The 17,222-nt window shown below is 36.3% G+C and overlaps 2 protein-coding genes across 3 annotated transcripts; one reads left to right on the top strand and one right to left on the bottom strand.

Annotated features, from left to right (window-relative positions):
• On the bottom strand, positions 1–1,653 carry LOC111331722 (uncharacterized). 2 transcript variants are annotated; one of them, XM_022936891.2, is made up of 2 exons: positions 1,518–1,653; positions 1–1,266 (listed from the first exon to the last, which is right to left on the bottom strand). In XM_022936891.2, the coding sequence occupies exon 2, from the start codon at positions 1,257–1,259 to the stop codon at positions 150–152; it is 1,110 nt and encodes a 369-aa protein (XP_022792626.2). In that variant the 5' UTR covers positions 1,260–1,266; positions 1,518–1,653; the 3' UTR covers positions 1–149. The 2 variants fall into 2 exon arrangements, with proteins under 2 accessions (XP_022792626.2, XP_088611718.1); XM_088755592.1 differs by lacking the exon at positions 1,518–1,653 and adding an exon at positions 1,339–1,447.
• Positions 1,654–1,834: 181 nt separating this feature from the next.
• On the top strand, positions 1,835–16,785 carry LOC111331720 (leucine-rich repeat protein soc-2 homolog). Its single transcript, XM_022936889.2, has 20 exons — positions 1,835–2,393; positions 2,539–2,607; positions 4,792–4,821; positions 5,904–6,027; positions 7,084–7,145; positions 7,439–7,534; positions 8,159–8,216; positions 8,436–8,498; positions 9,292–9,400; positions 9,920–10,013; positions 10,587–10,691; positions 10,943–11,011; positions 11,733–11,778; positions 12,300–12,365; positions 13,175–13,233; positions 13,511–13,598; positions 13,726–13,795; positions 14,658–14,725; positions 15,727–15,896; positions 16,585–16,785. Exons 1-20 carry the CDS (start codon positions 2,139–2,141, stop codon positions 16,654–16,656), a joined length of 1,773 nt encoding a protein of 590 aa, XP_022792624.1. The 5' UTR covers positions 1,835–2,138; the 3' UTR covers positions 16,657–16,785.
• The last annotated feature ends 437 nt before the right edge of the window (positions 16,786–17,222 follow it).

Below are 17,222 nucleotides of genomic sequence, written 5' to 3'. Positions count from 1 at the left end.
TCTGACCAGCTTTTAACAAGAACCCTGATACCATGTCTGCTCACCTTTGATAAATCGCTACACCCCTTAACAAGATACAATGGAAAAGAAATGTTCATTGACCTAAATTTTAGAGTCTTCAGGATGCCATTTTGTTTCCTTATTGGATTTTAACTGCAGCAGCCCTCAGCTTTTCTTCCAATAAACTGTATAGCATTTGGCAAATCTTGCTCTTTGAAACCTGGCCAAAAAGACCCTGAAACTTGAAATCCTTTCTCATCTCTTGAAATGCAAGTTTCTAATACACCGGTGTACCATTCATGCTTCAATTCACTTCTTGTCTTAAAACAAATCCTTGTGTCCTCCATTGTGCAGGTTGTTTTAAATCCCACAATATCCCCTAAACAACTTGAAGATGGAAAACAAATACTGCCATCAACACTGGACCCTGAGCAAAAAAAAATTACATCCAATGACCCTTCTTCACCTTTTCTACAAGGAGGAGCAACAATACACAGGGTCCATGACCCTTCTAAGTCCAAATTTGATACATCATCTCCACCTTCTTTATCATCATTATCATCATCATCATCATTATCATCATCATCATCATCATCATCATCATCATCATCATCATCATCATCATCATCATCATCATCATCATCATCATCATCATCCGTACATTCTGTATGACCTGAGTAATTATCTTCATCTGCTGTAGAAAGGAGTTTTGCAAGCTCTGGATAAACTATCTGGAATTTTGATCTCGGTAATAAGGAAACTAGTTTTACCTTCTCAAAAAGTTCCAAAAATGAAGAACTCTTTTGTGCCATAAGTGTTACAATCTGTTCCAGTTGGTTCTTATTGCATTTCTTAACAATACCACAAAGCTCTTCTAGTCCAGCATAAGACTCGTCATCAACTTTATCATTACCATCCTCACCATCCTCACTGAGTGCTCTCTTTCCATTCTTTCCCTCAGTGTGCTTTATACTCTCAATAAATTCCTTACCATTATTGTTGAAAATTGCACAATGATGCGGCTTTCGATGAGCTCTTTTGTCAATCTTGGCTTGGAATTCTTCCTGTCCGTACTTCTCTATTGCCGCTTTCTTCAAATCTTCAGGATTCCACAATTTCGTGGGCCTTCCTCTGGGACGACGACGGCATTGGTATTTCAGCCTGTTCAAGTCGTCACTGCTAAGGAAAAACTCTCTCTTGGCGTCAGTGCTGTTTATCCAAGTGCTTAAACTCTCACATTGACCCTCTTGCTCTGACATTTTCGTTCTAAAGTAGAAATGATAAAATTGCACTTGACAAATTTGAGCAGTTCGAATTCAAAAACCTTGGATGCTTCACCTTGTGACCGTTTTTTCAATTCGCCAACTAGTCAATTTGATTTGCTCCGGCACAAGGGGAAAGGTCTACACACAATGTAATTCAAATTAAATGTAAAACAAAGAGACGAGTATTTTAAGGAAAAACTCAACTCAAAACAGAAAAGAAAATAAAAGCGCGAACATAATTATAATTCTCACCTGCAGTCAACGTTCAACCGCTCCAGCAAACCCAACTTCCACTAGCTGGGGTACCCAAAGGAACTCTCGCTCTCTCTCTCTCTCTCTCCCCCTCTCTCCTAGGGGAAGTCACTTATAAAGTATTTAGGTCAACTGAAAAAACTATAATAGAATCTGAATCCTATCGAAAGATTTTCAAAATTTTTAAAGCGATTACATTGAAATGTAAAGTCATTTGTCCCCTCTACTAACTATGACCAAAATAAGTCCATTATTGATATTTCGCGGGCGTACTACTCTGTATTTGGTCCTTCCCGTGAATTCTGCTCCAGTCCACTGGAAGAGCAGCAGTGAGAAGTGTCATGTCTTCCAACTAAAGTTCTCCCAGTAACTTTGTGTTTATTTGGTTTTGAACTGATACGGAGTCAATTTCTTTCCGGTTAACACGATGACTACCTCGTTGCCAGTTTCCTTCACAATTTTACGTACTAGGATGTCTTCTCGACAGAACGTGTTTTGAATACTTCATTCGAACAGACAGTGAAGTGTTCTGTATGTAAAATTTTTGATGAGCAGTTATCAGCAACCGAGGTTTACAAGCTTGACTGATTGGAGTTGAACAGCGATTATTTTCTCAGAGTGATGCGGCGCGGAACAAAAACGAGAGCTGACTCTGATTCTCCAGATCTAACAAACATGAATCATACCAACGAGAGCGGTGATTCTGTGAGTACGAGCATGTTAGATGAGGGCGCAACAAGTTTATCGTCAGGAACATCGCATTCGAAAAGTGGCAAACACGATGACTCCAAGAAAGAAAGAGTTGTTAAGGTCGCTCTTCCTGGAGCGAAGAAAGCTCAGTCAGCAGCGAAAAAGAAAAAATCGACACCAGATTTGGTAAGATTTGAACAACTCAATTTGTTATGTTCGCTAACTTTTGCATTCTTCAGAGGGAACGGGAATGTATATAATTTTTGTTAGTGAGCTTGTATTGGTCATTAGCTATATTTACTTGTAGCTTTTTTTCTGACTCTTTCGGAAGGATGTGCACAAAGCAATTATGAAATGCCGGGAGGAAGGATCCACGCATTTAGATCTCAGCAAAGCAGCGGTAAGAATTATTTCATCAAATATTCTTGAGAATAAAACTGGGACTAAAGTTTGGAGGTGGGCTGCATATTGCTCGATTTTCCACATCAACAGTTTTGTCCGAGATCAATAATTTTTCTCAAGTGTGTGACTCAAGAGCAACTCGATCGTTCGCGATGTACTCTTAGTGGGCGACGTAACGAAACTTCCAAGAAACCAAGCTAACAGATTTCAAGTGAGCTGTTAGATTTCCGGGATAAAAATCTATACTTTTGCCTCTAGGGTATTTGATTGCAGCTGGTCGTATTTCGTTGCCTATAATTTTTTTTCTTCTCACAAATTAAACTGTTGAGGACTATCAGCTAGCAGCGAATGTGTGCAAGGGCGTAATTATAAAAGAAGACGATCATAACATGGTTGTGTTTTTTACTTCTGCTGATTATTCGACACAGTGGAAAACTGGTAACACCTGTCTTCGGTAGCTAAACTGTCATCACATTGATTTTAGCTGAACTTCAGCCTGTACGACATATTTATCAGGAAAGAAAGCTTTGTTAAGCTAAGCAGAAGTTTATTTGACGTTTAAACGTGTAAAGTAAGTGATTTGAAGCGTTGCTGAAAATTGAATATTCACTGTGTAGCTCTTGATCACAAAAGAACACAGTCTCACCTTGCATGACAATTTCACTGAAGTTTTTAATTTGCAAGCTTATTGTGTAATGAAGTGTTTTAAATCATAAAGTCAACTTGAGCATTGCCAATAACATATTTTTTTAAAAGTCATCATTCAAGGATATCTATTGACAATTTCAAAATTAACCCAGTTGAATCAAAGATTTTTAATTTTTTAGTATTTTTTTTTTAATATTATTGGTCCATGTTGATGTGCTTGGAGCTGTGTATAAAAATATCATGTTGTTTTGAAAATTACCTGTGATTTAATCATGAAGAGTGTTTCAATCTGGTCATCACACCACCAAAATAATATTCAATACACATTTGCTTCAATGATTAACATAGATTTTTATAATTTAATTTAAAGTTAGCCTTGACATTTACATCTGAATGTGAATTTTTTTTCCCTTTGAGGAAAACCTATTAATTAAGATTTAATCAATGAGAGCATTCCTACATTGAATTCAAACTACAGATGAACAAATATTCTTGAAAAAAGTTAATTAATCACCAAGAAGATTTATTTCCTAATCTCAAAAACATACAGAGAAATTGACTTCCCATTTAATTTGTTATAGAAGGAAATATTCTCTGTCATCAGTGAGGGACCCTCATCCCACTGGGAAAAAAACAGTATTTATAAGATAGTTCCCTTTTGAACTCTTTCACAATTCTCCTTCCTGTTTGCTATAACATTCTTATGATATTAGTTTGGAGAATTTGGTATTGAATCGACTGATAATCCCTGATGCGATATTTTTTATTTGTCTTCATCACTTTTCTGCTTTGATATTGGAAGGAGAAATTCTGTCTTGGTCAGTCATGGAAGTTAAAGAGTTAAAATGATTTTTTCTTTTTTTTTTTGATAATGCTGTAAACTTCTAGGGGAAATAGAATTGGTTATTACAAGACACAAAAATAAAAGTTATGGTAGAAGGGTATCAAAGTCAGGTTTTCAAACATGAAGTAATAAATTGACTCCCAAAACTTGTCAGTTTGTTAATTTTCTTTTGAGTTTAAATACAACGTGATTTAGACAGGTAATGAAAACAGGGAAATGACCATTTATTTTAGGTCAAATTTTCTTGATGTAACATTGAACCCTTATGAAAGGGTTAGCCATGATATCTTGGTACTAGAGGGTGTCAGAACTTTTTTTACCTTGGACAAGTTTGATTTTGCTGATTTAGAATTGAATTCAAAAGTAACCCTTAAACTTTCACTTACAGTATATTGCCTACTCCTGGACCATGACAAACAAATGACATAAATATGGTTTTAGTGATCCTTAAATTAAGTTTGACCCAAAAAAGTGGCCATGATAGCCAGATTGTAAAACTGTTGGCAAGACTTATTTGTTTTTGGATGAGTCTCTCCTTTCCTTGATCCATAAGTAGAGGGTCATGGGTTCAAGTCCCATCTGGGGCTCGGATTTTTTCTATTACACTAGAAATTGTTTCATAAGTAGTTTGCAAAACAAATTTTTAATCCTATGCAAAAGTTTATTTTGTTTGTTTTTTTTTTTATCCAGGTTACAGCTATTCCTAAGGAGCTCAAAGAGGTACATGTATGAGTGTTTGACTGATTGATTGATTGATAGACGGGCCAATTACTGCTGACTCACTGACTGGCTTGGCTAACAAACTTAAAACCTGACTGACTTACCAACTAACTGACTGAGTGACTGTGACTGACCGACTGATTGACCGACAGACTGACTGACAGACTGACCGACTGACTGACCGACAGACTGACTGACAGACTGTCCGACTGACTGACCGACAGACTGACCGACTGACTGACCGACAGACTGACTGACAGACTGTCCGACTGACTGACTGACTGACTGACGGACAGACTGACCGACAGACTGACCGACTGATTGACCGACAGACTGACTGACAGACTGACCGACTGACTGACCGACAGACTGACTGACAGACTGACCGACTGACTGACCGACAGACTGACTGACAGACTGTCCGACTGACTGACCGACTGACTGACTGACGGACAGACTGACCGACAGACTGACTGACTGATTGACCGACAGACTGACCGACAGACTGACTGACTGACTGATTGACCGACAGACTGACTGACCAACTGACTGACTGACTGACTGACTGACTAACCGCCTTCTGGTTAGTTCAATGGATAGAGTGCTGGACTGTTGTGTGGGAGGTCGAGGGTTCGAGCCCCGGCCGAACCAACACTCAGGGTCTTAAAATAATTGAGAAGAATATGCTACCTTTCTATAACATCAAGAAATGATTAGATATTCTAGTCTTCTCGGATAGGGATGAATAAAATGGAGGTCCTGTCTCCTGCAGGGTTAGGGGCAGGAGACATTAATTTCCCATGCACTAGATTACTGTGTGATGGATGTCCTCCCCTGGGGTGGGATGGGTGGGTAACAGGACCCCGTTGATACCAGTGTTTACTACACTGAAGGGACTATCTTGTATAAATATAGATGTCTACTCTACTGACCAACTGACTGACTTACCGACTGACTGACTGACGGACTGACTCACAAACTGACCGACATGCCGACTGACTCGCTTGCTAACTGCCTGACTGAAAGCGTCTTGTGGAGGTCTAACTACTTATAAATTTTTTTTACCTTTGTTTTCTTTTCAGCTGACCCAGTTGAAGGAACTCTACTTGTATGGAAATAAAATTGCAACTCTTCCACCTGAGGTTGGGATGTTAAAACATTTAGAGAAACTGGCACTGAATGAAAACAACTTAACTGACTTACCAGGTAAATTGATTTAATTCTAGCCAAATATTTATTAATGTTTATTAATATTTATTAATGTTTATGAGAGAATTCATGTCAAGGTGATTTTAAAATATGTTTTTCCCTTTTTTCTGGGTACATAACCATAGTCATAAAAAGAGTATTGTACAGTAGGTCCTTTTTTAGCCTGAAATCTTTGCAAACTACAACATGATACATGTACATCAAATTACTGTTAGTGGTAGGTCTAACGATTATAAGAGATTCAGAATTATATTTCCAGCAAGTCTTTTCCGATTCCATTTTTGATGTAGCATGTGTAACTGGTCCCTTATCTGGCTGTGGTACTTAGTTTTTGATAGGTGCTTTCAGTTTTCTCACCTTGAAAAAGGCTTTCATTATGCAACTTTTGTGAAAGTCTATGAGGTCAATCACTTGCACATTGAGTTGTGTTAAAACAGGGGCTTACATCTTGGGTGTGAAATTAAGGGAGCAGAATTTCATGTGATCAGCAGTGGATCCAGACCATGAGCAATGGGGGGGGGGAAGTGTTTTTGTGCGTGTGTACACCTGCTGGCTTTTCTTTCTTCTGCAATTTTTCCTCCAAAATAATAAGAGGCCTGGGCCCCTCAGGCCCCTCGGGCCCCTTTCCTGGATCCACCACTGGTAATGATCAATGATGTGCATGTACATCATAAACTTAAACCAAAGCCAAAGTAATTACAGTAGCCATTCAGAACATAGCAAAAATTAATATGAAAAGGAGCTGATGAAAATTCAAAGTATAAACTACCACACTGCCTGAAGCGTAAGAAAATACCACTGACCAAGTTGCATTTAATTTGTTGAGAGAGTTTTCTGTACTAATCACAAAGCAAAGTGAAGCAGAGCCAATTTGTCACTCCATTTTTTAGACATTCAATTAAGAAATGCTTATTTGGGATCATGCACTACCTGATACATGTTTCCTTCATTTCCTCTTCTATTCTGCTTTTGAAAAGATGTAAAGCATAGTATTGTGGATTTTCTCAATAACTGAATCATTGTCAAACATTAGGGTATTTTTGTTCATAACAGATACTCTGGTGAAGCTTAAGAATTTAAAACTTCTGGACTTGAGACACAACAAAATGAAAGAGGTACTGTTTTTGATGTCGTAACGTAAAAATGTTGGCCTGCAAAGTTGACCTCTCATAGTGCACATATTAATTAAGGGTTGCAATAAATAGTAGTGACTTGAAGCTAGATTTTTTGGTCAGTTGTCTAGCGCAGTAGTGTGACACAAGTGTCATCAAAATTAGATTATTTTAATGTGTATTACAAACAAGTTTGCTGTGGGAACCACTTTATTGATCTCTTATACTTAAGTGTACATAATTAATATTTAAAAGGTACTAACTTTGTACTAATATTTATTTGTTTATTCCTTCAGATTCCACCTGTGGTGTATAAGCTTGTATCATTAACAACTCTTTACCTTAGATTTAATAGACTTGCCTTAGTTGAAGCTGGAATTGGAAATTTAAGAGTAAGCCAGGATGAGTTTTTTTTCTACATTTTGTGTGACAAAATACTTTTAAAGAGGACCTCTGTATACATAAGATTTGCCATTACCATTTTAATTAATTTTGGTAAGAGTGTTTCACTTCATATTATTGCATAATTGAGCACTGGAGTTCGGATACAAGGTGGTTTCCTTTGTTAATAGCCATAGATTCAAAATTGAACCCTACCCAAGAAAAGACAATTAAAAGAAAAGAAGGATTTTTGTGGTGTTGATTGTACATGCAGAGAAAACTGAAAATTTGATATTTATGGTAGTGTACCAAAGAATACTTATTGATAAGAAATTTTTTGCCCATAGCAAAGCCTAGCTACTATTGGTGACCAAGTTTTGATTTTGGGCAACTTGCACTACCTTGATTTTATTGAGAATGTTTTCAGACCCTGGCACCCAGTTTTCTGAGACTGATAACATAACTTTGGCATTTACTAACTGCACCATACATCCTTTGTCTTGTGAGGTCTTTTCTTTGTGCAGTTTAATGATGTGGTAAAACTTATAAGCTATGAAAACATCTAATTTAAATTTATGTGTATTATGTAATTCCAGATGTGTCTCACTTTGGTTTTTTTTTTTTTCCATATACAGCTCCTTGAGAGATTGAGTCTCAGAGAGAACAAGATCAAAGAGTTACCATCTGTCATAGGTGATTTTAAGGGATAAGTGAGAATAGCTACACTTTGCTCTACTAGATGAAATGTCAGCTGAGTTTAGTGAATTATAAACTGTGCTGTTCAGAATTCGAAGGCCGGATTAATGTCACTTTACAATTTTCTTTAAAAAAGTTATTGAGGTCCAGGTTGGTGCTAGTGATAGGAAACTCAGCCAGCCTAATCAACCCAATCATGTTATGGTTTTTTTGCAGGTCAGCTAGTTCACCTTCTTACCCTTGATGTTTCTCACAACAACATCACAAGTATTCCAAGAGGTTAGTAATTGTAGGTTATGGCTCTGTCATCCATCAATCAGTCAGTCAGTCAGTCAGTCAGTCAGTCAATCAGTGGGTAAATCAGTCATTCTGTCAGTCTGTTTGTAGGTCAGTCTGTTTGTTGGTCAGTCTGTTTGTTGGTCAGTCTGTTTGTTGGTCAGTCTGTTTGTTGGTCAGTCTGTTTGTTGGTCAGTCTGTTTGTTGGTCAGTCTGTTTGTTGGTCAATCTGTTTGTTGGTCAGTCTGTTTGTTGGTCAATCTGTTTGCTGGTCAGTCTGTTTGCTGGTCAGTCTGTTTGCTGGTCAGTCTGTTTGTTGGTCAGTCTGTTTGTTGGTCAGTCTGTTTGTTGGTCAGTCTGTTTGTTGGTTAGTCTGTTTGTTGGTCAGTCTGTTTGTTGGTCAGTCTGTTTGTTGGTCAGTCTGTTTGTCTGTCAGTCTGAAAGTCATACAGGCCTTTCACCAAGCTAATCAACAATCTGAAGGAAAGCTACTGCCAAAGATCAGTCACGGCTCCCAGCTGGCTTGACACAGCTGTAGATTAGAGCTAGAGGAGCCTTTTTTTTTTTTCAACTGTCAGAGAGATTTGCTTTTAAATACAACAACACTTTTGCAAAATCATAAAACTAAATTTGTGACCAGCTAAGAATGATAATTGCTCATGACAACATCAAAAGATGCAGCTTGAATTTTCCAAGATGTACCACTGACTGTTCCTATAGAGTTGCTAGATAATAATCCTGACCTCTTTACTGCATAAAATAATAGCTCCTATGTAACTGTCTTTTGAATGTGCAGAAATTGGAAACTGTGTCCAAATGACATCCCTTGATCTTCAACACAATGATATTCCTGAAATACCTGACACAATAGGTAACTTGACTGAAATGACCAGGTTGGGACTCAGGTAGGTTTGACAAATGTCAGTGTTGATTAGATAGTTACTGTAACAACACAGGGTGGAATGCATGCATAACAAAGTATTTTTTGCATATTTTACCAAAGTTTGCAAAAAGTATGCAACACAGTGTGTATGCTTGCAAAACTTAGGTAAAATTGAAAAATAAAACTTGCAAAACTTCAGATTTGTATTTTGTTATTGAATGCAGACAACTCATAAGAAGCATTGTTTTTGAGCGCTGTAATATATTATATGTAATAATGTATAATATGTAATAATATATAAAGAACAACATTCTTTTGTTTTTGCTGGGTGCTTTTCAAGAACAAAAGTGACCATCATTGTGAAAATTAAATGAAAATTTCACAGGTGATGTATGGTGATTTAGAGTATTACAAAACATAATGCTCCAGAAGAATGAGCAAGGAATAGTTATGTGAAATAAATGGGGTCAAAAATAGTTTGTAAGGTCATCATACTGAAATCTTGTTTTTTTTTTAAAAGTCTTTTTTTTTTTGTTGATAGATACAATCAGCTTTCTGCAGTACCTGCATCTTTAGCAAATTGCACAAAGATTGATGAGTTCAATATTGAAGGCAACAATGTCTCTGAACTACCAGTGAGTACACTTAGTTTATGATTTTAATAAATCGTACTTAACAAAGATTTTGAGAGAGAAATCTCAAATTAAACTGTCTGATGAAGATGGAGAGAGGGACCATGTCTGAAAAAAAGTCTCCACCAACATTCATTCTTTCCTTCAATTGTTCCCATAACACCAGCTTGCTAGAGGAGCAACAAAGTAATCTTTAGCCTACTTCTCAGTCCAATTCAACCCCACAGTATTTTTGAAACTTTTTCTCCACCAAACTTTGCAAAATTTCCATTGTACAGAAGTGTCAATGGACTCACACTAATTTAATGGAACAGATTTTTGTGGGATTTAATACTTTTAGTAGCCTCGATGTATTTCAATTAAGATTTATCAACTACATTTGAAAGAATTTAGCCAATATTTGTAGACGCAGCTAACATTCTCCCTTCTTTTTAAGGACAATCTCCCTCATTGCTCGAAAATGTTGAACAATGTCACATTGTCTAGGAATAAATTCGAGCATTGCCTAACTAGGCCCCCCAAGCAGTTTGCTGCAATACTTATAGACACGGCTAACAATTTTACCTTGTTTTTAAGGATAATCTCCTTCATTGCTTGAAAATGTTGAACAATGTCACCTTGTCCAGGAATAACTTTGAGCATTTCCCAACCGGGCCACCCAAACAGTTTGCTGCAGTTCAAGTAGGTTAAGCTTTAATTTTTTACAGAATTTTTTTTAAATGAATAGTCTTGAAGAAGGGAAAAGGGTTGAAACTCTTTGTGTGGGGGTGGTTTTCATTTCTTGGTGATTTTCTCTCACATTCCCTTCTTGACTGTAAAATCATGTACTTTTGTAGTTTCATTATTGATAACAATTTTATTTTTCAGTTTTACATCATAAAATAAATAATTATCTCTGGTTTACTAATTAAATTATTTCGGTTTAATGACAGACATTTATCATGGAACACAACAAAGTACAGAAAATTCCATTTGGAGCCTTTTCAAAAGCAAAGTACTTGGTAAGAGGGAATTATTGTTGTAAGATAATTGTACTATTCCTCAAATACCTCTGTCAATAGGATCTACATGTCCAAGGCTTGAAAAAAAGTCCCATTTAGTGGTTGTGGAAAGATAAAAATTTTCCAGCTATGTATGATTTGTGGATCTGTGATGTCAGCCTCAACCTACTGAGATAGAGTGATTACAGCCATTGACATTAGTTGAAGTTTGGCAGATGAATTGGGGCAACAGGTTGAGACTGATCTCTCTTCTGATAAATTTTCTAATGCTACCCTAACCTTTCACTCTCATGGAAAAACACATTGGACAAATGTTTGTATTTTGTAATTGTTTTTCTTCACCTTTCCACCTCTTAAATGCCTTTTCTCTCCTGTCTCCTACATGTTGTCCACTCCCGCACTCCCACCCCTACTTTACTCTCAACAAATTTGAGTAATGCATTGTCAGTTGGAAATCCTATGTGGAAACCATAGAGTCAAGTGTTTTTTTTTTATATATACTTTGTGTATTGTAGGGGAAGTGTAGCCTTTATTTTTCCATACATGATTACAAAAGGTCATCACAAAAAATTGATATGATCTAATTTTGTACTGATGGTGACTTTCCCTTGAGGGAGTATGGGAAAAGTGATATATACAGTCATAGTTGTAGCATGGAAGTGTTCAGTAGATTTAGTTGAACCCAGTAGTATTTGAATGATAACTTTTGGTTTCTTTGCAGACAAAGCTTAACATGAAAGAGAATCAGATAGCAGCATTACCACTTGGTAAACACATTTATTTGTTGTTTTTTTTTTTTTACATAATGTCAAGATAACAATGGATATGCTCATTTCTAACTGACTTTTTCACTCCTTAGATCATTATGTAAAATTTATTCTCTTCTGACTGTCCTGCACTACATTGGTTACAAGTATGATTTGTTACCTATAATGGAAACATTCACTAGTTGATATCTATATTGAATTCATTATTCTCCTAACCTGCAGGTATTTGCCTGGAATTGATGTAGCAAGCAGAATTTACATGCTAAATTTCCTCAATTAAATGCATCAACATTAAACTCAAATTTGGCTGTGTATTAAGCAATTTCTGTAGCAGTGTTTTCAAGCCAATAATTTATAAGAGTTTTATCTTTTTATCACAGACGGCCATTCAACCTACAAAAACATCATGGCCATAAAAAAAAAAGATTTTTATGGCACTCTAAACAAGAGACTAACACTTGATACGCTGTAATTAGCACTTCATGAACACTCAACATTTTAAGCACAATTTTTATTTTTAGATTTTGGCAGCTGGATTAGTCTGGTTGAGCTTAATTTGGGAACCAACCAACTTGCAAGGCTCCCAGGTAAATTAAAACTGATCAGCTTTCATTTGAGCTTAGAGAAATCTGGGTTTTAACTCACCACACATTTTCATAGGTTTAGAAAACTTGTTAAGTGAACATACAAAACTTAGCTGAAATTCCTTCTTTTTGACTGATTGACTTTAAGTTTGTCAAGGTAAGGATTACAGAGACGTTAACAAGAGCCAGTAGCTGGCCAAAAATCTCAGCTAGTCTACCATTTTCAGCTGGCTACTTTTAACTCATTTTACCATATGGATAATCGAGTTGGAAAAATCTCACAGTTATCAAAATACCAACAAAGAAATTGTGCAACAGTTTTTTCCCAGTTTTAAGAGGAATTGAATGCATAACTTACATAAATTGTACCATTAACAGGTTTGGATATAAGAAATTATTAAAAACTAGATCAGTGGATAATGCAATTCAAGACTTTTTATTGGCTTAGCCATTATGGTATATGAGCCAATAATTATACTGTAATTTACAGATATGGTAAGCGTACTCGTCACCTTAAAATTGAAAGGGAGCTAAAAAAATTAATAAAATTTTAATTAATAATTTAATTTAACGTTTTTAATAAAACAATTATTCCACTCACACTTGTTGGATATGAGATGATTATAGCCAACTCGGCGCTACACACTCATTGGCTATCTATCATCTCATATCCAACACGCGCTTGTGGAATAATTGTTCATTACTCCATGTTTAGAACTTGGAAAAATGTTTGTGCAAACTTTGTGGAAAACCCATGACATTTATTTGAGTAGTTCCCAGTCTTACATTTAATGTCATTAATCTTGTTACAGAGGATGTTCAGTGGCTTACAAACCTTGAAGTTCTGATTCTCAGTAATAACCTACTTAGAGTAAGTATCTCATTTTTGAACTCATTTTGTTGTGTAGATAAATGACTCTAGAGATGAAATACTGGAAACTAATAGCGTGTACCGGGAAGGAACTTTTTTCAAGTAATCAGAAGGTTTTTAAAAGTCGCATGTAGAGACAGAACAGTGAACTTATAACAGATCACTGCTAAGGATTCAAACACAGGTTAACCAATCAATTTCTGGCATAAGGGGTGCTACACCCAAGCTTTGTAGGGTTTGTTATCATTTTTGACTACCCTGTCATCTTCTTTTACAGAGATTACCTCGTGGCTTGGGTGAACTAAAGAAACTTAGAGTACTAGACTTGGAGGAAAACAGGCTGGAGTTGCTTCCAAATGAAATTGGTATTAAAACTGATTATTCATTATTAATGATAGGTTGATGATAAATTTGAACTTTTGTTCTTGGAGAAAATTAGATAACTTGTAAATTGAAGCTTTAATCAATTTTACCCTAACTTTGTTTTTTCAGCTTTTCTCAGGAGTTTAGAGCGATTAGTTCTGCAGTCAAACAATCTAACAACTCTTCCAAAGTCAATAGGGTAAGTGAAATCTTTGTTGAAGTACATCTAATGCTGTAATTTACATTACAACTGAAGATAAGGTTTTCAGAAAATGTAAAGTTCATGCTTAACCCTTTGATGTCAATCTTACAATTGAATAATGTTATCCTAGGGAGGAAGGTGGCAACACTTTGTAAAACAAATGAATAAAGGCTGATAGTTTCGAAAGAAACCATTTGGGGCTGCGTCGGTGGGAGTAACGAAATAATTTGGATATATCAACAAAGTTGAAATGGTAAATTGGCCACTGTAACGATTACAAAAGCTGACATTTCGAGCGTTAGCCCTTCATCCTTCGCTCCAACAAAGGGCTAACGCTCAAAACGTCAGCTTTTGTAATTGTTACAGTGGCCAATTTACCATTTCAACTTTGTTGATATATCCAAATTACTTTGTAAAACAGTTGCATGGTTTATCTTGGTTTGAATTGACTAACATACATGACTAATGGTTGACATTGTCAGAACAGAGAATCACTCATCAGAAGAAAATAGGGTTAAAGCAGTCAGAAGAGTGTGTCAAGCAAAGTTATGAAAGAAGAACCCTCAAAGAGTTTTTTATCATTATTTTTTCTTCTGTTCTTCCATCATCCAACCTAGATTTTTATGATAGTCAAGAAAGTACTGCCTGTCAGATATTAGGAATTTGAAAATTAAAGTCACTGATAGTGGCAAACTTGTTAAGAAACAGCACATGATGATTATACTACAGATCTGAAAAAATTAGTGTAAGTTGATTAAATTTGTTTGTTTGTTTGTTTTTTTTCCTCCTTAATCTCATTTAGCTGGATTTACCACAAAATTTACAAATTGAAGTTTTTTTCCCCTTTCCTTTTCACCAGATACCTCACCAATGTTTCATATCTAAGTGTAGGTGAAAATGACCTCACGCAACTTCCAGATGAAATAGGTAACTATGTAACCACTCACTCAAGATTCACACAGCTTGACTCAGGGCTCAACACTTACGGTAGCCAGCTACTTGTAGACTAGTAGAAATTCAGTTTTGGCTAGAGTGATTTTCAATTTCCACTAGCCAGCTAGTAAACAAACTGAAATTGTCATAACATCTAGTAAGCTGTCATTAGCCACTTGGCTAGTAACTTGAAAAGTTAGTGTTAAGTCTTGTTGACTGTCAGTCAAATGAATGATGATATACTGTATTTCCTCTAATTAGGGCACTCACCTGAATAAGTGCCTACCCTGCCCTTAGGCCATAATATTGAACAAGTGCCCCTCTCAAGTAAGCACTCCTTCCCCCCTCATATTCTTGAAAGGGACTTTAAGCAAACCACGATGGCGACGGCAACTAGAACATGGAAAAACAATAGATCTAATTGGCAGAACGATAGCCCAGCACGTGCATTTTAAAACTTTGTACATTTCTTAGCCGTCCTTTCAAAACAACAACATGAAATCACCAAAATTTGCGTCATCTGTGAAGTGAAACCGTGGCGGCAAATTATTTTAGATTACATTTGGAACTCAACGCTACTTTTATGCCTTATGTTGAGTTTGAGGTCTGGCGTCCTATGAGACGGTAAACACATGCAGCCATTTTCGAAATTCTAACTAAAAGTAGAAACTCATTTTTTAATTGACGTCTTCTGTGGCGTTGCCGTCCTGACTGCTTAAAGTCCCTATTAAGGGATACAAGGAAAACCAATATATATTGCCACTTTATTTATAACTCTTTAAGCTTCAACTATAGTTGAATCTGAGTACAGGTTAAAAGTTTCCTTACAAGCACCCTCTATTAAGTGCCTTCCTTCTAAAAAGTGCCTGTCATTTTAGCCAAAATTTTACACGAGGGCCTAGGTACTCATTCAAGGAAATGTAGTAATTTAGATGAGACACAGTGTATCATTGATTAATGTTGTACTTTTTCTCTCTTTATTACCCTTTTTTTAGGTAAAATGGAATCCCTTGAGCAGCTGTATCTCAATGACAATGACAGCCTTCAGTCTCTTCCCTATGAACTTGCATTGTGCAATGCCTTGCAGATTATGAGCATTGAAAACTGCCCTCTGAGCAGTTTTCCAGCTGAAGTTGTTGCTGGTGGACCTTCATTAGTCATACAGGTATGTTGTTTTCTCAAAATGTGAACCTCACAATTTTCTGTTTTTAAATGTCTCTTCAATTCGAGTTGAAGGAATTTATCAACAACAAGAGTACCCCACTTTTTTTTTTCACAACAAATTTTCTATGTAAATAAACAATTTCAGCTTTTTAGTTATTTTTTACAAGCAAAAGAAAAAGGAATAATCTAAATACCCCATGAGGAAGCAAACGTTAGACTTCTGAACTTCTGTGATTTGATGTGTCACTACTGAATTAAAGAAAACTTGTAGTCAGTCTTCAACGAGTAGCAATAGAAAGTGACACACCTCCTCTTAGCAGGTGGTCAACAATTCTCCTCTCAACTTGCATCTTAACTCAGATTACTTGTAAGTGCCCCCCTCCCCACCCAAACAGTGGTACCTTGTGTTGCAATGAATCAGTGACCATTTTGTAACACTAAACAACCTTAAAGAGGAGGGGGGGGGGGATTGGGAGATAAATTAAATTAAAAGAAAAATTCAAAGAGTGGAGCATGACAATTTTTCATCCCTCATAGTTGACCACACCAGGTCTGTGAATGACAAGCATTAGACAGGGACAGAGAGACTTGTTCACTCCATTTGTGGTGAAAGGAGTCACTGATTGAAAGTCACAATGATTGCAAGTTAACAATTTGTTGTGACTGATGAAATGTTCGTTTTCTTTTAGTATCTCAGACTCCAAGGACCATACAGGGGAATGATGGCACAAGCTGGACTGGTACCCTCATCAGATGTCTGAGAGAACATTTTTATTTGCTTTTTCACTGATGTCATGTTCCTGGTAGTTTTTTAATTTTTTTTTTTTTTTTAAACTGATGTCCTAGGCCCTTGAAATTTTAAAGATCTGATTAAATTTTACAGTTCTTGCTGCAATTTTTTTAAATCAAACTAAGTAAAAAGAATGGGATGCTATGTTAACCCTTTCACTGCCATGAGTGACAAGACAGAATTTCTCTTTTACTATCTCAATATGATATCTATCAGACAAGTGATGAGAATAAAGAAAAATATCAATTAGGGGATAACTAGTTGATCCAGTAACAAATTCTCTGAACTAATGTCATGAGAATTGTATGGCAGACGGTAAGGAGAATTATTACCGAGATCTTGGGAGTGAAAGGGTTAAGAAAACATCTATCAACTAATAGTTATTGTGTCTTATCTGTTTGCTGGATAAAGATTAGACTTTAGTTAAGGGTATCGTGTGATTTCAATTCAGGAATAACAACATTAGGGATAGTTGAAGGAGCTTTCATAGCATCATAGCAAACTGTATTTGGATTGAAGGAACCGGGAAATAATTGC

Source organism: Stylophora pistillata, chromosome 3, assembly GCF_964205215.1.
Source record: "Stylophora pistillata chromosome 3, jaStyPist1.2, whole genome shotgun sequence".
NCBI classification, from domain to species: Eukaryota; Metazoa; Cnidaria; class Anthozoa; order Scleractinia; family Pocilloporidae; genus Stylophora; species Stylophora pistillata.
This window is presented reverse-complemented; position numbering and strand designations above follow the sequence as displayed.